Source organism: Neltuma alba, unplaced genomic scaffold, assembly GCF_004799145.2.
Source record: "Neltuma alba isolate B1F8T4 unplaced genomic scaffold, ASM479914v2 tig00012194_pilon, whole genome shotgun sequence".
NCBI classification, from domain to species: Eukaryota; Viridiplantae; Streptophyta; class Magnoliopsida; order Fabales; family Fabaceae; genus Neltuma; species Neltuma alba.
The window spans coordinates 203,565-225,902 of record NW_021636734.1 but is presented as its reverse complement, the minus strand read 5'-3'; the positions used below and the strand labels follow the sequence as shown (position 1 = coordinate 225,902).

General features: G+C 34.7%; 1 protein-coding gene across 3 annotated transcripts; it reads left to right on the top strand.

Moving 5' to 3' along the window:
- Positions 1–1,607: 1,607 nt before the first annotated feature.
- On the top strand, positions 1,608–16,132 carry LOC114724676 (transcription factor IIIB 90 kDa subunit-like). Of its 3 annotated transcripts, none has more exons than XM_028911083.1 (20): positions 1,608–1,851; positions 3,471–3,615; positions 3,787–3,868; positions 4,078–4,153; positions 4,537–4,619; positions 4,715–4,791; positions 6,532–6,588; positions 6,710–6,822; positions 7,411–7,490; positions 7,573–7,659; positions 9,284–9,364; positions 10,386–10,547; positions 10,627–10,743; positions 11,520–11,592; positions 11,677–11,792; positions 13,017–13,097; positions 13,198–13,332; positions 13,977–14,066; positions 15,046–15,099; positions 15,831–16,132. In XM_028911083.1, exons 2-20 carry the CDS (start codon positions 3,554–3,556, stop codon positions 16,047–16,049), a joined length of 1,845 nt encoding a protein of 614 aa, XP_028766916.1. In that variant the 5' UTR covers positions 1,608–1,851; positions 3,471–3,553; the 3' UTR covers positions 16,050–16,132. The 3 variants fall into 3 exon arrangements, with proteins under 3 accessions (XP_028766916.1, XP_028766914.1, XP_028766917.1); XM_028911081.1 differs by having other exon boundaries at positions 1,609–1,851; positions 11,674–11,792; XM_028911084.1 differs by having other exon boundaries at positions 1,610–1,851; positions 4,710–4,791; positions 11,674–11,792.
- The last annotated feature ends 6,206 nt before the right edge of the window (positions 16,133–22,338 follow it).

The window sequence follows — 22,338 nt, the reverse complement described above, 5'->3', positions numbered from 1 at the left end:
AACCGGCCAGTAATTGGTCACTAAAGCTTTGGCAGTTGGAAATAATTTTTTTAAAATTTTTTTACAACTTTAGTATAAAACGATTAACAATTTTTATAACGCTATTAACAATTTCAGTATAGAAGTTAACAACAGGTTTTCTGAGAAATTCAATATCACCGGAGTTCTGGCAGTTGGAAATAATTTTTTTTGAAAATTTTTACAATTTCAATATAACTGTTAATAACTTTTGTAACGCTATTAGTATAACAGCTAACAACAAGTTTTTCGGAAAATTCAAAAAGTAACATTTTTACAACTTCAGTAATGTCATTAACAAGTTCCGTAACTCTATTAACAACTTTTGCATAGCATTTAACAACAGGTTTTTTTAAAAATTCAAAAAAATGGTATTTTTACAACTTTAGAAACTATTTTTTTATTTATTTTTTTACAATTTCAGTATAACAGTTAACAACTTCTGTAATGTTATTAACAACTTCAATATAACAGTTAACAACAGGTTTTTCAAAAAATTCAAAAAGTAGCATTTTTACAACTTCAATAATGCCGTTAACAAGTTCCATAATTCTATTAATAATTTTGGTATAGTATTTAACAACAGGTTTTTTTTTAAATTCAAAAAATTGGCATTTTTACAACTTTAGAAACTATTTTTTTTTTGGAAAATTTTTATAATTTCAGTATAACAGTTAACAATTTATGTAACGTTATTAACAACTTCAGTATAGCAGTTAACAACAGGTTTTTCAAAAAATTCAAAAAGTAGCATTTTTACAATCTTAGTAACATTGTTAATAAGTTCCGTAACTCTATTAACAATTTTAGTATAGTATTTAACAACAAGTTTTCTTAAAAATTTTAAAAAAAAGGCATTTTTGCAACTTTATGAACTACTTTTTTTAAAAAAAATCTTATAACTTCAATGTAACGGTTAACAACTTTTGTGACACTATTAGCATCTTTAGCCTAGCAAGTTGTAAAAATGCTACTTTTTGAATTTTTTGAAAAGCTTGTTGTTAACTGCTATACCAAAATTGTTAATAGCATTACAAAAGTTGTTAATTGTTATACTGAAGTTGTAAAAATTTTTAAAAAGTAAAAGTAGTTGTTAAAGTTATAAAAATGCTATTTTTTAATTTTTAAAAAAACCTGTTGTTAAATGCTATATTGAAGTTGTTAATAACATTACAAAAGCCGTTAACCGTTATATTAAAATTGTAAAAAATTTTTAAAAGATTGTTTTCAGTTGTTGGAACTCCGGCGACCAATTGTCAGCCAGTCATTAGAGTTCCAGCAACAGCCGCTACTGCTAGTGCTAGAGTTCCGACGACTTACCGGCGAGTGGGGGGCTTTAGTTTTTGAAAAACAATAATAAAATAAAAAGTAATATAGTCATTTCAATAAATTTATATATATCAAATTAGTTACTTGCGACTCGATTGGAATTTTTCAAATTCAGGCGATGCTTTTGGCATTATAAAGTTTACTTATCATTTATCATTTTTCTGACATTTTCCCCAATTTTTATCCTAATAAAACTGCCCCTAGCACTTTTTTAATACTCCAATCTTCACTTAAACCCATTTTTCGCTTGCTTCTCTGGTCGTTCTCCCTGGTCGCTCCGCCTCCTCCAATCGCCGCCACCGGGTGTTGCAGCTGCAGTCGCCGCACCTGTTCTTGTAGTCGCAATGGCCGCCACCTGTTCTTCTAGATGCCATCGCCTCTCCTCCTCTAGTCATAATCCAATTTGGACCTTGAGCTCTTCCCAAGGAGTTTAGAAACGGAAGTTCCTCAAAGGGCATTTCTTTGTCTGAGTGCTTATTCTGTATTAAGAAGGATATCTTTAAGGTTAGTGATACCCACTTGCTGAAATTCGTTATTGTCTTGGTGAGTTGTTGGTCTGACATGCTTACCAGTGCCACTCCCCTTTTGAAATTGCTCCCCTTTCCATATTCTAAGATTTTTTTTTGGTAAGCTGATGTTTTGTTCAGTTCGCAAGGGAGAACAGAAACCATGCATATTTATCTGATTCTTCTTTGACGTGATAATTGTTTCGGTTCATTCTTCCGAAAGGATGGGTTGCTAAGTCATCTTGTTTCTGAACGGGTTTTAATCCTTTGGTTTTATGATATAAACTTTATTGTTGAAGGAAATTGTTGTTCTTCTTTATGCCTACACGATGTCTTAATTTGGAATGTGCTGTAGTCAATCCAATTCATGAGGAATGTTTGGTGAAGTGAAAGAGAAGCACGGGAAGGAGAATGGCTAAAATACTAAAACAATGGAGGTCCCTGCACCTGTTAATTACGTATATTGTTTTGTTTATACGTGGGTTAGATGATGAAAATCAGATTTGTTGGATAACTCGTTTTGGTTTTTATAACAGTAGGATAACTCGTTTTAACTCATGACCAGTGTGTGAATTGTAAGAAAGATGAGAGATTATTTGCTGTTGATCTGCAATTAGTTATTTCTCTAAGTCCAATTGCTATACGTCAAGGCCGTAGGAGTTTATGAAGGGGAGTGCTATTTGCAGGCGAGATGAGGAAAAACATTTACATGAAATGTATAACTAAAATGAATAAGCTGAATTCAATATGAATTTGTAATCTCTCTGGCCCTTCCTTTTTGCCTTGGCAATGAATGATTCCTATCGCTTAGTCAAAGATCATGATGGAATTGGCTTTTGTTATTTTTGTTTATATTAATCTTCCTGGCAAAAAAAAAAAGTTCTTATTACTGCTAATTCCTTGAATTTTTAAAATGAGAACATGATCACATCTCTAGCCATCATAATCGATGTCCCTAGAATAATACAAGTATCACGTTGTGAATTTCAGTTTGTAGAAATTCCACTTGGGAACGGAAAACATCACCTGTCAATAAAATTAACAAGTGTCTCAAATTTTTTATAAAAATTGAGGAAAGGAGACGAGAATAATTCTGTTTTTATTGAGTGAATACCGAAGTCGAGAGATACAATATATAAAGCTAGGCTACGGTGAAAGATAAATGATAAATGATAAAAAAAGGATCTATCATAATCTATCCTAATCAGGCTAGAATCACAATTTGCCTTGTAAACTAAAATACAGTGACCGAACTAACTGAAACACATCTTATTGGGCTTGGGCTTTATCTTCCAACAAAAATATTGTATTATATAAAAACATCTAAGGGTAGAGTTGTTCATATTGATATGGTCCCTCCCCTCTTCTCCCGAACCAAACAAGATAATATTAAAATTCCTCCCTTCCTCTCCCTTTTATTAAAATCCCTCCTCTCTTTTCCCCTTCCCTCCCTTTCCCTTCATTGAACCAAACACACACCTATTGTTTGTTTGTTTGTTAAGGTGCTCCCTTAGATAAAGGATCTTTTAATTTCTTGATTTCTTTCTTCAATTTCGCACTGCTTGTGCTGTTGGTGCTTTTTTCCTTCATTCTAACTGCTTTTCTATGTCCTCCTAGGGATTCTATTGGCGTTGGAGTTATCATTATTCTGTTTTCTCTTTTGGTTGATTTGCAAGGGAGCTCAGACATAGTATTAGACAATGATATACTGTGATCACTGTCAAAAATTTGTACACGGAATGCGACCGGATGAGGCTTCATTGTGAGTGTCTTTACACTTATTGTTTCGAGGACTGATAGCTGCGCAACTACACAATCTATTCGGGCATGCTGCATTTATAACTTTTTCATTATACTTGAACATTGGGCTGGTCCTTGGAATCGGGGGGCTAAAATAAAAAAATAACTATCTTTTTTCCTTTTTTGGTCTCAGATGTTGTGAAGCATGTGGGAAGGTTTTGGAAGACATGTATTTTTCTCAAGAGCCCACTTTCATTAAAGATGCATCTGGGCAGGTATAATTTTAACCTTGTTGGTCTAGTTCAGTGGTTGTTCGGTAGGTATTTGGGCAGAGAACCTAAGGTTCATCATGTCTTATGAGAAGTTTGAAAGCGTCTTGTATGAGCAGTTCTTTAAATTTCCTTTCTAGCTCTCACCTTCATTAATTTTTATTGTTCCTTCGTTTTTTTTTTTTTGCGGCTAATTTTTCCTTGCTTTTGTGCAGAGTAAACTATCAGGTAATTATGTGAAAACAATCCAAAGCGGGTATTCGGCTTCCCGTAAAAGAACATTAGATAGAGGTATCTTGTTCTTTACTTGTTCTAACCCTTTGAATATAGTAGAAGCAATCTTTCCTGAAACTTTTGCTCTCTAATAGCAATCTGGTTTTCTCATACAGCTCACAATTTTTGTGCATATCCACCCTATATTTGATTTAAGTATAATAGTTTATTGTGTTGTGGCATATTTGTAATTATGCCATGAAAGGAAAATATGCGTTAATAGTCTTCACGATGGCTAAAGTAATTAATGGCTGGCAAGTGGATGACAACCATGGTAAAAGCATGTGCAAAAGATGAGTGTTGAGAGTGCTTGCATTTCAGACAACAAAATAATTACTATTATAAGTTTAATATATTAAATTGTCTACATGCTTGTGATCCATTCTTCTCTGGGTTTGCAGCATTTGATGACATAAGATACCTAAGCCAAAACCTTGGAGTGGAAGATGTCAGGTTGTCAACACAAGCATTGACCTTTTATAAAGTATGTTTTGAATGTTGTTGAACAGGGAGTTTCTTATTTACTCATATTCACGCGAAAGGGATTTGTTCTTAACCCTGAATTTTGTCCTAGTGAAGATAGCAATGGAACGGAATTTCACAAAGGGACGAAAATCAGAGCAAGTACAGGCTGCTTGTCTCTACATTGCATTCCGGTAAGCAATCTCTCTATGATAGGATTGCAACAAGCAACATTGACAATTTTCTAATTTTATTTTTATCTTAGTTGTGAAATTAATCACATTGTTTGAATTGCATATTGCTTATCGTCTTTTAGTTAAAAATCTCATTTTGAAGCCTTGAATTATTTAGCTTGGATACTCTCAAACTTAGTGACATGCATTTGAATATTATGCCTGCTGGTTGGTTAGAAATATGCTCCGAACTGTGTGGCCGTGTGGAACGTGAGTCATATTGTTGGATTTTTTGCAGACTAAGTTCTATTTTGGGGTTCTATGTTTATAAACTTGATTTGAAGTAGCACTATGCACTTTAGGCCTTGTTTTTAGGGGAGTTTTTTTTTTTTTTAATGGGTGGGGGGATGTGATGGCACAGGATTGAGCAATGTCTGCATGCCATGGGATGTTTGGAGTAGATTGTTTGATATTTTCGCTAGACTAACAAGCTTGTCTACGGTGCATTATTCAAAGGAGTTCTTATGATCTGTCTGGGTGCTTTATTAGGAGTTTGAAAGAACATAAAGACAAGGTCCTCTTTTTAGTGCCAATGTTAAGAGATCTTCCATGATGTATTTGGTTGGGGTAGAATGTGAGAAATCATGAGCATAAACTTTTTAATGGAAATTATTCTGTGATGGGGTAGTTTTATGGCATTGTCTGTGGTGTTTTGAAATTGTCAATATGAATATTCAATGAAACAAATTAGTTTGAGCTTGACTAGTATTTCATTACCTCCTCAATTGTGCTAATGGAGAATGTTACTTACACTTTGGCTTTCAAATTCTTATGTTCACTAAATATCTTCCCTCAGATTTTTAATATATAATTATTGGTAGAGCTTTTTTTTTTTTTTAATTCCATTGTGTTTGGGATAAATTATGGGGGTAGGTGGCTCTGTCTTTGTGGTAGTTTTATGATATTTAATATTACTTCTGGTTCTTAATGCTAGAGCTAGTTTGACTTCTAATTTGGTTCTAAGTATAAGACCTCAATCCATTTTGTCTCTCATATTCATCATTTTTTTTCAAAGTAGTCCTTGTACTAGTTGAACATATTAAAAGTTGAATCAAATAGTAGTTTTAGCTAATACATGGGTAATAAGGGTATTTTAGGGAAGACAACACCTAATTATTACAAATAACTAACTCAACAAATTTCCCTAATCTACTCAAACTAGTCAACTAGTTCTTATATTAAGAACTGAAGGTACTATTTTTTATCATTATTTTGTTTGATTTACTTTAGACTGAATACACTGACCTCTTTTTTGGCCTTCTATATCTTTGCTTTCTCTGATTCCCTTTAATATGCTCTTCTATATTCATATACCTCTTGCTCCCTGCCCAGTATTGTGAATTTTTACGTCAGGTGTATTATGAGCCTGGTGTTATTTTAGTTTGCAACGCAATGGTAGCTATACTGTTACTTTTGTAATCCCAAACTGAAAATGATTAGAGCTCGGTCCTAGTGAAGGATGATTGCTTTTGATAGGTTTATCAGTGGTAACTTGGTTGCTTTTGATAGGATTATCGGCAATAACTTATGATGCTATAGCAATGGTTAACTTTAGTGGAAGTGTGGCATGAGCTTGATGATATGTTTTCTTCCTTTTGTTATATCGTCTTCATTGATTAGTCTGATCTTGTTATGACTAAATGACCTGAATTTTTGGGAAATTTTTCTTTATGTTGAGCATATATGTGTGTGTGTTTGCAGTGCAGAAGATAAGCCATACCTTCTCATTGATTTTTCAAATTATTTAAGGACAAATGTGTAAGCTTCTTCTGATGATAGCATATTGTACCACTTATTTTGGTTATTGCTTTTTTTTTTTTTCAAAAAATTTATCTTAGTTTTTGTGTTTATGATAGTTGCCTGTTGCTGTGTTGCGCAGCTATGTTCTAGGTGCAGTTTTTTTACAGCTTTGTAAAGTATTGAGGCTTGAAGAGCACCCAATTGTTCAAAAACCCGTTGATCCTAGTCTTTTTATTTTTAAATATACAAGGAGTAAGTATCTGTTTGTGGCTTATTTATTTATTTATTTTTTGAATGGTTCTATACTGTTTCTAATATGTAGTCTCTTCTGCAGTTGTGAGTCTTTTGCTTCCAGTAACTTGCATTCTAAATGAAAAGTATACACATTTTTATATTAGATCAACACACGTCTGTGTATACAAGATGCGGGAGTTGTCACTTAAGATTGTTTCTGTTACTGTTACTATAGCTGTTGAAAGATAGCATGCTGATACCAAGTTATTTAAGGGGGAGAAATTAAGATTGAAATTTCCAATTTTGAATTGAATATTTTTTGTGTACTGGGAAGAGTGGGAAGACAGAAGATATATAAACTTATTTCATGCTGCCTTGAAGAATCTGTGTGGTAGATGAGAATTATCATCTGGTTTGTTAGAATATGGTGATAGACAGGGTCCCGAAAATTTGCCCTTATGTTTGCAAAATGGGCAGCGTGAATGCATATGCTGAAAACAGTTATCTGTTTCTAAATTAATCATTAATTAAATTTTATGATTTTTTCCCTTTATTTATATACCTGTTATGTCATTGGGAATCATGAATGTGGTGATTTTCAAGCAGATTTATTAAATCAAAGGAATATCATCGTCACTGAAACTGCACTGAGCATTATTGCAAGCATGAAACGTGATTGGATGCAGGTACCTTTATTTGATTTGGCATCTTTCTTAGATTTTAATCCTTCAGTCATGAAGATATTGCATTTCCAATGTTTGAGAACAGACAGGGAGGAAGCCTAGTGGTTTATGTGGTGCGGCATTGTATATAGCTGCCCTTGCACATGGTTTTAAATACTCAAAGTCTGACATCGTAAGTAATAATCAACTTTTCTTCCTTATTGTGATCAATTTTTGTGGAGTAATATTGCACTTACTCCGTTCTTCTTATTTCTTGGAGATCTGACATTCCTTGGAATTGTGAAAGTAAACGTTGCTCAATATATAATCTGGCAGCCTAGATAATCAATATTGAGATCTTATATAGGATGCGCTAAGTGTAAAATTGGATTAAAACATAAGAATGGGTCAATGATTTAGCATAATACTGCTAAAGTTTCATCATACTTCAATTATGGAAGTGCCAGGGCATTTTAATTTAACACAACACCATCGAATGGTGTAAGATGGGATGTAATTTCATGGGGAAGGGGTTCAGTTTATGTAACTTCACGCTGTAATAGCTAAATAAATAGTTGCACTGGGGGAAGTGCTCTGCCCGCTCTTGCCCTTGCTATCTTCTTCCAATATTGATCCTCGTTGGTGTCATAAAAGAAGGAAATGGGTCCACTTGAGTCACCACAATAGGAAAGCTAGAAAATGGTTTGCAAGATCCACTTGTTCCTTCCTCTCTTATCTTAAAGAGAAAAAATTAACTTCCTGTGAAGATTACATGGGATGGTGCAAGCATGATCCCTCCTTTTTTTGTTTCTTTAAATTAATTGCGGGTCATGATCTCACTGGATCATGCAACATGATCCCTCTATCTTGATCGCAATCCTGTGAAAGTTCAATCCTCCACCAGATCTAGCGAGAAAATGATGTGTAAGATTTGGGATCTTACGATGTTGATTGCAATGTTGGTTACTATGCTGCAGCCACTTTGTTAAAGGCAATTTTCTACTCAAAAGTATAGATTATGGCTCACAAACAGCTTACATGATATCTAGTGAGCCCCCTTACACGAATGTGTTATAGGCTTGGTGTTTGGACAACTCATGCCTATAAATCTTGTGCTAAAAATTAATTTTAATTTAGCAAATGGGAGGTAGCAAGGATCCAAGTCTTGACTACTAGATCAGATGTTTTATTACCATATCACCAGCCGTTTCAAGTTGAAAGCTGATGTTGCTGATTAAAGGCTTGGGTAGTTTTATGTGATCTTTAACACTCTTGATGCTTTCTGTCTGGTTTATTAGGAATTTCTTAATTGCTGATAATGATGTATCCTTGGATCCTTTCCTTTCTGATTTTAACTTCATTATTGTGATTACTCTCTCTTTGCTGTCTATTCTTGGCTTTTGTTCATTCTGGGGCTTCATTTTTAGATTTTGAGAAAACAATGTGTAATGCTTAATTTTTCATGACTTCACTCAAGAATCTTAAATCCTCTAGAGTTTACAGCTCGCTTACTGGTATATTTAGGGCCTGAGGCATCAATTACTACTTAAATTACTTTATATGTATGCAAGCCTATAAGTAAGTTGAAACTAAAGCAATTTTTTTTTTTAAAATCATTTTAGATGGTTTATGTCAGCAGTTAGGTATGACAACAATTTCCGTGGGCTAGTTATACTTGTTGGTCAATTTATTTCCTCTCTCTCTCAACTTTCAGTTTAGAGGACATCAAATGTTTCAGTTGAGCCTTATGTGTAACATGCCTTTTTTTTTTTGGAAAAAAAATTCTTGTTTAATGTGCTTTTTTATTTGCTATGCAGCTAAGAATTGTCCATGTATGTGAAGCAACATTGACCAAGCGTTTGGTTGAGTTTGAGAATACAACCTCTGCTAGCTTGACAGTATGTTCCTTACTATTTGGCATGACATGGCGTTGTAATATGCCGTGTTCACATTTACTGCAGTTTCATGACATTTGTTGCCCGCACTATCATGTTTCGTAGAATTGTTTTATGTGTGTTTTGAACCACTAAAAATTTAATGTGGACCTGCCTTAGATCGTGAACTTCCTTTTGTAATGATTCTCTGTCTGGGGGTCTTGAAGCTTTATTTAGTTAGGGTTGAGTGTTTGGTCTGCTTGATGAATTGCCATGGTTTTAAATAGGAGTTCTTGAGTTGTGCCCTCTATAGTAAATTATGTCCTACACACTTATTTTATGCTGTTCATAGAAACATGATGCTCTATATCATATTTTGTTTTCCCTGAAGGGGGGAAATTTGAAGGGATGAAGTAAATAGAAATTTGAGAACTTCATTCCATTATATTTATGTAATAACGTGAATGAAGCTTTCTTTTTCAAATTAACTCATGGTTATCAATTGCGTGTAGTTAGTTGTGTGTTCAATAGAGTAAATTTACGCAGCATGTCATCACCTGGATTCAGTCTTTCATATTTTAAAATGCATCTCCAAAAATGAGAACTCACGTGACTAAAGTCATTGCTGCTCAAGTGTGGATCTAAACTATGTGTTTGTGCACTTCTCTTATTGTGTTGGACATGATCTATTGAATGAAATTTTATTATTGCATATTTATTAACTCTATGCTTTATATTTTCTTGATATTCATAAGATGAACTTGTTTCCTCCTTTGCGTTAAGAGTTTTTATTTGTTTCGGTGATGTTTGAGGCATGTTTATATCATCTCTACTTATATTATGTGATGCCTATGATGAAATTTGTAGCTGTTATGTCTCTTTGGAACTTCAACTATAGCTTCTTTATGCATCCTTTGAACTGAAGATAGAAGGCTGTGTTGTACATTTTTGTAATGATTTTTTATTCATGGGAAAGTGTCACTGACCTTTGATTTAATAATTTATTAAAAGTGGATGTTTGTCATCAGACTACTGTTGGTGACAGGTTGGGGAATTGAAGATGATGGCAAAAGAACGTGAAAAAATTCCTATAGAGAAACCAAATTGTGGATCAGAGGAACATGTCTCAAAGGATCTACTGTGTGAACACAAGGATAGTGGTGTCCCACATTGGGCCCACGGATTATGTGAAAGATGTTATGAGGATGTGAGTTGTTTCTGCCTCGTCTGGGCTACACTTTTTTTATCCGTAATGATCATTGCCTTTTACAGTTACATTGGCGCAGTTTGTTAAACTCTCTGGTGGACTTGATGGCGGTTTGGATCCTCCTGCATTCCAGCGTGCTGAGAGGGACAGAATGACAAAATCACCTTGTGAGGAAAGTGGCACCCAATCAAGTGATGTAAGTGCATAACGAATGGTTCTTTTAGGAGTATTCATTTCTTCATCTTTTCACTTGGGGTTGCTTTGCGTATAAAGAAATCAGTTTTTTGCATTGAAATTGCAACAGAACTGCCACCATAGTCCATAGGCAGTTAAGCACTCAATAGAAAGCTCCTCAAGGATCTGCTGTTTATACCGGTAGAGATGATTTTTATCAATCTTGGAAATGATGAAAAAACATCTCCACATGCTGTAGGAATAACATGCTGATGCCGATGTCTAAACCAGAAATGTCAATCCCATGCTTAAGGTTTTTAACGTACCATCTGGTCCACAAGTGTTGGAGTTGTAACCTAATACATCCAGTAAATGGGAGTTATATGAGGTTATAACAAATTAACCATTATGTGTCTGCTCTTGTCAATATGGCATCGTAATTGCCATGCTACACAATCTCAAGCCATCTGTTCCTAGAGTACTCCAGAAAGACTGTTCTTACCCAAGTATGAGCGGGCAGAAATTTGTGATTTTGATGAATCCTCAAGTAAAAACAATCTTCTCTTATAGGAGAGCAATCTGATGCCAATTGTGGTTTACTAGATCTTTCCTACTAGATGACTATCAAGAATTATAGGAGGGCAGTAATTTGAAATTTAGTGTAACTAGATTTTAAAGCTCATGCTTTGCATGGAGTTTGAGGTGGCCCAGAATATGCACTGGCTTATGAAAAGCGCTGCTTTCTAAAGATTTCATATTATATTATATATTTTGATTTTAATATATTCTTTTGGTTAGTTGGCAAAAGCATCAAATGGTATGTGTGCAGGCAGGAAAGAAGATTTGTCTGCTCCTGGGCCAGAAAGTGTTGGTGGGCGTTGCTGTTTCCTTTTTTCCTTAGCTATATCTCTGTGTTCATTCCTATTCCTAATTTTTTGTAAAACATTTTCAGTAGCGGATGTTGAGGAAATGGCTACTAAAGATGGCGGAAATGATGAATCAAATGGAGAAGATATGAGTGCTAAAACTCCCAGTGAATCAGAAAGTCTCTCAGATATTGATGATTTGGAGGTGCATAACCAAGCTTCATTCTTTATTATTTGTCTGCCACTTAGCTGTGATGTTAGATTTTTTTCTATGATGCCTTGACTGATGGAATGCTTTTTTATATTTCCTTAAAAGAAAGGTGTGACTATTGAATGCCTTTTGCCTTGTGTTTTTGGGGGTAATCTATAAACAATTTTAGGGGTTGGAAAGATGGCGGGTCAAATTGTAGATTTCAGTCTGAAATATCTGATGTTAATGAGATTTTGGTCAGAAATTCTTCGGACTATTTTCCGTGATTTGCTCATGTTCCATGCATACTTCAGTGGGAAAGCTTCTTGCTTACTTTCGTCTCTGTCTTTATCGGGTTTAGAAAAGACAAGTTGAGATGATGAAAGAAGTTTCTTTAGTTACCACGAATGAATTTTTAAAGAAAGGAAATCAAGTAATTCACCCCCTAACTCCTTTGAAGGCTTGCTGTTAATACAAAAAATTTACTTACAATTAATATATAAATCCCTTAACTTGGTCAAGGGCTCACAGTTAACATAAGTGATTTTGTTGACCGTTGCTATTAGAAAGAAAAGAAATCAAGAAATTGAAGGATTGCATTTAACATGTATAATCTTCTTCGTCTTCAGGGGAAAAAATACTTCCACGCAATAAGAAGCTTTCTGAATGAATGAAGAAAATAACACCATTATTTCTTTTTATGAGTGAATAACACCATGATTTGTGAAAACTAATGTAGAATCTTTCTTGACTTCAGAAGTAAAAAATATTCTGTTGGAAGACATAAATGAATACCAATTTTCGGTAGCATAGGAAAGTTGCATATCAACTTTGTGAACCAGTAAAGTTGCAATTATTTAGTCAAGGTGGAAAAGAATTACAGCTTGACTGGGGCAGTCTGTTTAACAAGAATAGAAACTAATATCTTCTATATCTTAGAAATTGATAATTTAGCTAGTCCCACCTAGTGGGATAAGATTTGCTGTTGTTGTATATCTTAAAAATTGATGCAAATTGTGGTTCTATTGGCATCATAACGGCATTTTTTTGGGTCAAATATGATCATTGGGGCATACTTTCATTTTTTGGCATTATTGAAGCGGAATATTGTTTTGCAATAACCTTAGGAGAGTGATGTGATTGACCCTTGTTTCTGAGGTCTAGATGGTGCTTTAAAACATTATTAGGGTGTTGTGTTGTCTATATCAAATTACTGACTCGTTTAATACTACTGGATAGGTTGAAGGCTACCTTCACAATGAGGAGGAGAAGCATTACAAGACGCTTATATGGAGTGAAATGAATAGGGAGTATCTTGAGGTGTATAACAAATTAGTGAATGTTTTATTTTCTAACTTGTGTATTGTGGTATTAACGCCCAGTTGTATACGGTATCTTATTTAAGTCAATACTCTTTTAGGAGCAAGCAGCCAAGGAGGAAGCAGCAGCTGCTGCTAAGGAAGCTTTCGAGGCAAATTTTCACTGTTCGGAGGATATGCTAGCAGCGAAAGAGCTTGCTGAATCTGCTGCTGCAGCTGTGGCCAAATCCAGAAAGGTGACTGTTGAATCATTTTCTTTGTGCGGTTGTGCTTGAGCATTGACACTGGTGTCAGCAAAGAAAGTCACATCATCATCAAATAACTGCTTATTGGATAAATTGTGTGTGAAATCAACTATTGGATTAGATGCTCACTTCAAACAGATCATGTTCAAAATAAGATTAAATTGAAATTGATTTGTGGTACATTAGCATATCAACCAATTAACATACAGTATAAGTTCTAAAATATAGAGGGCTATTGACTAAACTTACCAATAAACAATTTGTTTGAAACTTGAGAGTGGCCAAACACATACCTGTGAGCAGTTGAGGCTTAACACAAGGGTGCTGAAAAAATTATGGAAGTGGGTTGACAATGTCTGAGAACAGTCGTTACTTAGAACTGTGCCTTACTTACGTTTAACTTCCACATCCATATTTTCTAAATTTTATTTTACAAATATTTGTATTATGGATAAATTTTTGGAACTATTGAATCCAAAGCGTGCATTGGAGACCATGTCCTCTGATATTTTTAACATTCAGATTTGTTATTCACGATCATCTTCTCAACATGGGGATAGTTTTACTTCTGTAATATTAATCATGTCAGCAGGACTTGAATCCTATACTTTGTTGGTCTTGTAATACACGTGTAGGAAAAGAAGCAGAGACGAGCCCAGGAGGCAAAAAACTCAGGTCCTGCTCAATCTGCTGCTGAGGCTACTCGGAAAATGTTGATAAATAAGGTATTTGCAAAATAGTTCCTAATGTTGTCATTGTTTGTAATTTTTTTTAATCATGGGAGGTTATGTTTTTCTGCTTTCCATTGATGTGACTTCTTGCCATAATTATTATTTATTATTTTTTAATTATTGGATCCCAAGGAAAGAAAATATTGACCTCTTTTTTACTCTCTGCACTCGCCGTATTTCCTTTAGGTTTTAGTTTTATTACAATTTTCCCCTTGGTTTTCTAAACCTAGTGATTGTTCTCACAAGATGACAGGTCTGTTGCTATTGTGATAGTTCTTACGGGCTGATAACAATTACCGCCCATGAGTTGAATTTCCAAAAAGGCAAAAACACACACACACACCCGCACACGCACATACATCAGGCCTGGTTCAGTTTAGATGTGTCTTAGAGAGTGATTGTTCAACTAGTCAGCATGATTGAGCAAGGTTTCCAAACATGACGGTAACCTCAGTGTGGTTTGTTTATGATGTCCAGTGTTCTATTGTTACTAGTTAGTTTAGTTTGCATTCTTAAAACAATTTTTAAGGATGAAAAAGTCAGAAAGTTTGTACACGTCTTTGACTTTCTTCCTATTTTTTCAGCTGATCACTTCCTTGCATTGCATCTACCTCCCATTGCTGTTGTCTAGAGCTATTTCATAGGCGAGGTCTGTACCATAGTGGTAATTAGGAAGGGTGTGCTTGCAAAAGGATTTTGGCAATTGGTACTTTAATGGTATTTGACTTTGGATTTATGTGCGAGTCCCTTTAGCATTCAGGATGAAGGTTTGTCCTTTAATGAATGAGATAGATATGAGGTTGCATTTCTAAGTATTCTGTTTTTAAGAATTCTCTCTGATTGCTGTTCTTTTAGTTATGCGCATTATCATGTTAACCAACTCAGCCATCAATGGATATGGTTTATGTTAATTTCTCTGGATAGGATGTTTTGAAAACGTCTGTATAATATTATTTACATTCATCATATGCAGAGGCTCAGCTCCAAAGTCAATCTTGATCGCTTGGATAATTTATTTGATGATATTGTAAGTCTCTCCTTGAACTGTTTTGGTATTTGATGCATGTATACAGTATTCACTATGCATTGTACACGTATGCTTATCCATTTGAATTTTCCAAAACAGGAGAAAGTCTTTTTTTTTTTTTTTTAATACCCTGATGCTGCTGAAACAATCTACTTATTCCCATGTGTCACCCAAAAAAAAAAAAATCTACTTATTCCCATCTTCTCTCTCATTAGCATATCATTATTCCCAATGTTTTTCTTAAACTACTCAACTCAGACAAAAGTCAATCTTCCAAGTGTCATTGCTGTTTCGTGTCCTTTGGCTTTAGTCACATCACATCATGACAATATCTGGAAGTTGCTTTGCGCCCCTGCGTGATCATGATGATCTATTATTTTATCTCCTTTAGTAACTGAAAACAATTATTTTAATATATTCTTTTAAAAAGGAAAATTCCTGACTTATTTTTGGTACAAAATATTAATTTGTTTTGACTGATGTTTTAGGATAGAACAGCATTTCATAATCGGGTTTGGTTTAGTTTTGCTCCATCTGCTCAAATGTCCCGTTTGAAACTGGCTTTGCATAGTTGTTAGTTGTGACTCCGCGCTCTGATATACACGAATAACAGCATGCAAAATCTGTTGTTTCAGAAATTGTTTTAAGCATTAACCTAGATAGAAATCAAGACCCTGGAATATTCTTACTTTCCCTGTACATTTATATGTTGTTCAAACAAATAATTCTAGGAGGCGTCAGTGAACAAGAAGGTACGATTTGAGCTGCACTCCCATAAAGGTGGTAAACTAGAGCCTGAGCCAGAGGACAAAGACAAAGGTGATGATATGGGATCCGTTGATAAATTTGAGTACGGAGGTTATATGGGCAAGGAAAATAATTTGCAGGAAGAAAAACTGGCGGAGTATGATTGTGGAGATGATGATTATAGCTATGATGATGATGACTAAAATGTTGCCGGAAGCTCCTGCTGCTTTAATTTTCTGTGGGTTTCTAGGATCCTGATCCAACGTGGCTGGCACTGGGTGAACTCATTGTCTGGGATGCTGTGTCTCCTTGCAATAGCGTTCCTCTTTCATTGTAGCTTCCTTGTATAGTCGTGGGGTTTTGCTATATCTTAAAATAAATTTGTTCCCGTTAGTATACCTTCACATGCATGGCAGCTTCAGGAATTTTGATTTCTCCCATCATGTACTTTCCTTTCTTCCTCGTTTGAGGGTCATGCGAGAATATATTAGTGCAAATATATACAAGTTTCAATAATATGTTATTAATTATTAGATATTCAATTCCCTTCCTTGAGCTCCTGTAACACCTATTCCTCGTTGATCATGGGCAGATCATACGCTTGTCAATTGATATCAATATAGATAGCATATTCTATTACTGGCACACTCTTCTCAATTCATGAATAATGCATATTATTTGTCAAATTTTGTGCAATATAGGGGAATGGGTATGATATCTAGTAAGTGGTTGGAATAGTATTGGCCAACTGCTGATGTTCAGCCACGCCTGCAAAAGATGCGTTTGCCCCTTCATTACCAGCTTGTGAATTAAGCACGTACCTTTTTCCGTCTTACAAAAAGTATGGTGTTCTTCTATGAATTTATCTTTGATGTTGGCTCTGAAGAACATCAGGTTGCCTTAGGACTTGCTATTTTTATTTTTTGTTTGCACAAAAATTTGGCAAAAGGGGAGCAAAGTAACTAGTGCTTTGCATGAGTGGACTTTTCACTGAATTATGTCTCCTCTGGGGTTCCATTTCTTTTGTCTATGACGCGTGCTACCACTTGCCATGAAGTAATGCAATGTACCTAGCTATTTTATGACAAAAGCACAAAAGAAGACGAAAGAAAGCGAAAAATGGATTACTTGGGCTTGGGGGGCGGGTTATTCATGTGATTCCTTTAGACTGAGTTTATGAGACTGGTAATAAAAGAAACCAGCTTTTTGGAATGACCGAATGAATGTGACGTCATTTCTGACGAGATCGCTACTTGGTGAATAATGTTTGGAAATGGCACGCCCACTACGAATGTGTGGGCAACTCGTAATCCAGATTTTTAGAAGTTTCAGCTTTTTCGTGATCCTGACGAGTAATATGATCCATTCCTCACTCATGAATGTTTAATCTCAATTGGAGTTGGTTTCACATCCTCTCGAGACATTCTTCCTCATCCGTCATATTTCCAATTGAGCCTATTGGAGAATTCGTTTGTGCTTCTTAATTTATATTGCTGACGTCACGGGTTAAGTAATCGAAACAGAATACAGCAAAGGTGGAAAATCAGATTAAGATACAGGCCTCGTATTTATTGATAAAAATATCTGTAGGGCATAGCGTCACGTCTTTGGAACTGGAAACAGGACAATAAGTAAACACACACACACACACACACAGAGTAAAATACCACTATAATGGTATGGTTTGGAATTCTTAGATGTGATGTGCATGGGCAAAGAGGACTTTGTTGTTTTGTCTCATTCATTATTGCATTAGGAAGATCACTCGCAAATCGAGCCCCACTAGGATATAATCAACTTGTGTGATGACAAATTTTATAATTAGAAGCGGACGCTGATTAACTAAGATAAAAATAGAAGCGATATTAAATGTGTATTGCGTAGTAGCTATGTCTGAAAAACAAGTTTGAGGGGAGAGACTACTTCAAGATTTGTTCAAAGATTGTTTATCTTACAAATGATGACTGTTAGAAATTTGGGTAAATCTAGGCTTCTTTCATTGTGATCTAAAAAGCGTCGCACAAATGAATTTTAAACCCTTCAAATTTTTGGAAGTACTAGATTCACATCCATAATATCTTATCTTTTAGTCAGATTATATTTCGAAGTAAAAGTTCATATCTTTCATTATGATCTGATCGTGATCAAATCAATTTTGTATATTCATGCAATGTTTTATTATATTCATCTGTGAATTCATGCGATGGCCATGAGTAATAATTAATGGAGTTAAATATGCATGCTATAAAATTCAGGGATAGAGATAACTTAACCTTCATAACACATTGGTAAGCACAATATATGAATATTTGTATGCTATTGAATTCCTCAAGAATTTCTCAAGATAGAGTTCCAAGTATAATTTTGAGTTTTAGAGAAAGAGAATGAATTGCTAGCTTCTTCGTTTCCCAAGTTTTTATAAGACAAAAATTGAGAGGAAATTAAAAGGTGAATGTAAATCCAATTTCTCTAGTAGATTTGTGATGGATCAATTATTGGATTCACCTGGAAGATCGTATTTCTTTTCTTTCTTATTTTCCCAATTTTTGTTCATGGATTAATAAACATTTATAGGATTTGAATGTAAGAGAAGATATGACAGTAGTACTTGACGATACTAATGCTTCTCTTTCTGAAAAGATCAATAGTCTTAAATATCCTTTCCATACTAACTTCGTGTGTGTGAAGTTATGAAGAACAAATCAGCTATGTTCACTCTTTATTTTATATATAAATACACACAACACATTATATTTATAATATGGTGTGAACATCACCAAGAAATATTAAAAGCAGCATGTAGAACGGGACCAGTCATATCACCAGTCAAGTGCTTATTGATGCTGGCTTAGCGTGGCACTTAGTTACGTCCCCCCCCCCCCCCAAAATACAACTCAATATTCTCTTTTGCAGTGACCAGTTAAAATTCCCTCGAGTTACAGAGCATGACCCGTTTATTCTTATCTTTTTTTTTTCCCAATAAAAAAACATTACAATTGACAGAAACACACAAACAGACACAAAACAAGAACATAGATTCTGGAGTTAATTAAAGCATCATTATGCTGGGATTTTCGGGTTATGATCCGTATTTGCTTCAGCCCCTCCTCCATAGTCTTGAGTTTCAAAAGCCATTCTCCTGATGATCCCTATAAATCCTTCATCCATATCAAACTGCTCTTGCATCTCACCATTTTCAAGCTTCAGTGTCTCCACCTGCATTAAGTTAACAAAAAGAGAGAAACTTTGAGAGACAAGCCCAAAAAGGACGACATGGCCGGCTTGAGGTAGCCAGGCACAGTACAGCAGAAAAAGCACAGTAGGCTAGACTCTAAAATCTTTTAATCGTTTGGCGGGTTACCAAGCTATGGCTAATAATATCAATTTATCAGCCTTGATCCGTAAGTTCCAGTTCATTTCCATTCTACAGAACCACTACTTACTCGACATGCTCGTGTGTGTGTGTGTGTGAGAGAGAGAGAGAGAGCTAACTTGAGTTGAAAACGCCAAAGCTGAGAGATGTTTTGTGTTCAAATTGTGGGTTCCTGTATATAACCAGAAAAGCAGAAGAAACGAGTCAATCTTCTACGGACACCAGGGAAGGAGAAGCGAATAGAGATTAAGATGATTGTTACTAGTTGCAGGAATGGCAGAGACAGAGAGAAGATATGAGAGTCCAAAAAGGAGAAGTAGGATTCTGATGGGCATCCTGAGATGCGGATGCAGATTAATTATGGCTTGGGCAGTGACAGCGTCAATACCTTCTGGCTGCTTGCTGTCACTACCTTCTGGCTGCTTAAATGCAGAAAGTTGGGGACTGAGATGCTTCATCACGCAAATTAATGAATGCCAAAAAGTCAACTTCGTAAATCCCTTATTTTTCTATTGCTTCTGCCAAGTGCCAACTTGCCTTAATGCTATTTCTACGGAGTTATTAATTATCTTAAACAAAATTATATCATTTTTTAAGCTTTGACTAATTTATATGTGTTATGAATATAATATCTTTGTGATGTCTATGTATCTCCTGTTATCTTCTATATCTCCTATAATTTCCAATATCACCCTTGAATAGAATTAAAAATACTCTCACTTATTGCTCATATTTTCTTTTTTATTATTCTTCTCTATTTCTTCTTTATTTATAACAACATGTGTTATTTTAACAACTAGTTTATCCAATTTGTTATCCATTTTTATCAACAAGTTTAATTTTCACATAATCTTTTTGACACAAATAATTTTATCTCTTTATTTTTTTCAACTACTATCATGTTAAGAATACAGGTGTTAAATTTTAGTTATTATGCAAGAAATTGTTATAAAAACAAATGAAATGAAATACATTTACACTATAAATCAAACCGATATTAGACAGGTTGTGTGCCTAACCTTCAAAACAGAAGAATATCAGTAATTTACTTAAGGCCCTTTTTAATAATATTAAGAAAATCAGTATACGCAGTGTTGGGGGAAAATTCAGATGCATAACACAATTGATTAAAAAAAAACGAAGAAAAACCAGTATCTTTTGGTTTGTTGGCCGACTTATCTGGCTAGAATTTAAACATTTATATAACTTTCCACGAAACAAGCCCCTTTAGTTGAGTTAATTTTATTATCATATATCAACTTATCTTAGTAGCTTATATTCTGAGTGTTAAAATATTTAATAGATCTCTCTGGGTAAGAATAGACATATGATATGCCGATTCTGCAATTTTTTTTGTCTTGATGCGTATTCTAATACGTTGGGTTAAATTATAAGCAGACTGGAGGAAGTTTCATTAATAAAATAAAATGCAAAGAGCACTACCCTTCCTGACAAATGAAAAACATTCAAAGCCCAAATAAAAAATCTGATTTATAGTATAAATTATATTACAAATTACTACCTCTAGTCTTAATTATAAGACCTTATTTACAGACTATAAACGAGGTCTTATAAGTAGAATCGGAGGTAGTATACCTTATATCTAAGACTATAAGTGGTAGGGTGTCTATACATATAAGCTTCATACTAGTTTAGTGGCAACCCATTAACATTAATCAAAACATGAATCATTCTGTGAATATCGCGATGTTTAGAGATTCTGAAGAGTTTATTATCATCCGTGTGTCAAGGATTTGGAGCCGTCTTTCTAATAATCTATACGTTTATTGGTGTCCGTTGGCATATAAACGAGTGGGAGGTTGACTTTGACTCCTAAATGGTTTCCGCTTTTTTTTTTTCTCTCCCCTGCCACGTCATCAAAGAGGGGATGAAATTTGTCAATTTTCTTTCCTTTTTCCACCTCCGGGATGACACTGCCGAAACTAGCTCATATGTATCGACTAGGCGGTATCTGGTTAAAGATCTGATGATATAAGGATTAGCCTTGACCTCGAAATGCATGTTACGTAATGAAGGGTAATTTTTCAAAAAATAAAAGCACATTAAATATAGAGACAAGAGGATTATTTTCCTCAAAAGTCAACTGACGAAGTACAACTTTGTTGTAGATATGAAAGTGGCTATCATGGACGCGCATAGAAGGATCATACTTTTTTTTGGTTGGGGGGGGGGGGGCCTCTGTTTCACATTTCACCTTCTCTTCCCCAAGTTTATTCTTCACACAAACAACAACTCCCCTTAATAGAATTGTCTTTATTTTACTGTACAACAATAAAAATACATCTTTTTTTTATATTGTTGTTAACCGTAACTATTTTTATTTAAATATATTATAAGTAAGCTGTATTTATTGAATTATTTATTGTATTTTATTTTGTGTGTCATCCCACCTTCGTCAAAATCCGCGAGCCACAGGCCGCACGGGATCGGATATGTGGTCAGAAAACTGGGCTGGTCTATTGGGCCTGATAGGCCTATCCAAATCCTGACATTCCACTAGCCCAAGTGTGATGTAGAGGGAGTACATGGCGTAATTAGTAAAAGCGAATGTAGTTATAGTTGGTATACACAAGGTTATTCTGATTCGTCTAATTTTTTAATTATTTATACAAAGAAGAAGAAGCAATTGAAAAAAAAAAAAAAACCTCTTCATGGGGTTTCCCTTTTGTTCTCTAATAAATAAAAAGATTAAAAAAAACAAATGAAACATTGAAATTAATATATGTTTGTGAAAAATCTAAACCATTTATATATATAACTCGACAACAGAGTAATGCTCCTTCTTTCGAAGCAAAAAGAGAATCTGCCTGCATTTCTCCAGTACGTATGGTTGGATATATATCTTCGATGCAATGGACCAATCTCTTAGGCTAAATAGATTTTAGTCCAATTGCCAATCCATTAATTATAATCAACGTCTCCTCGAATTGATAGAATTATATTAATTAATTTATAACGTGGCCAACTAATGGTGTTATTAGCTTTACCTCCATCAAGAATTATATACGTTTATAGTGGGTTCTAATCAAAGCAGTATAATACAGAGTCCCTAATTAATTTAACTAAGTAGTTGTTTAGGAAAAAGAGGATGACTAGGG

Excerpts from the sequence above, each read along its gene's own strand:
- LOC114724676 (XM_028911081.1), top strand. The coding sequence starts at position 3,554 with ATGATATACTGTGATCACTGTCAAAAATTTGTACACGGAATGCGACCG. Across the intron at positions 10,548-10,626 it reads GTGAAAGATGTTATGAGGAT|TTTGTTAAACTCTCTGGTGG; the intron begins GTGAGTTGTTTC and ends ACATTGGCGCAG. Across the intron at positions 14,067-15,045 it reads GGAAAATGTTGATAAATAAG|AGGCTCAGCTCCAAAGTCAA; the intron begins GTATTTGCAAAA and ends CATCATATGCAG.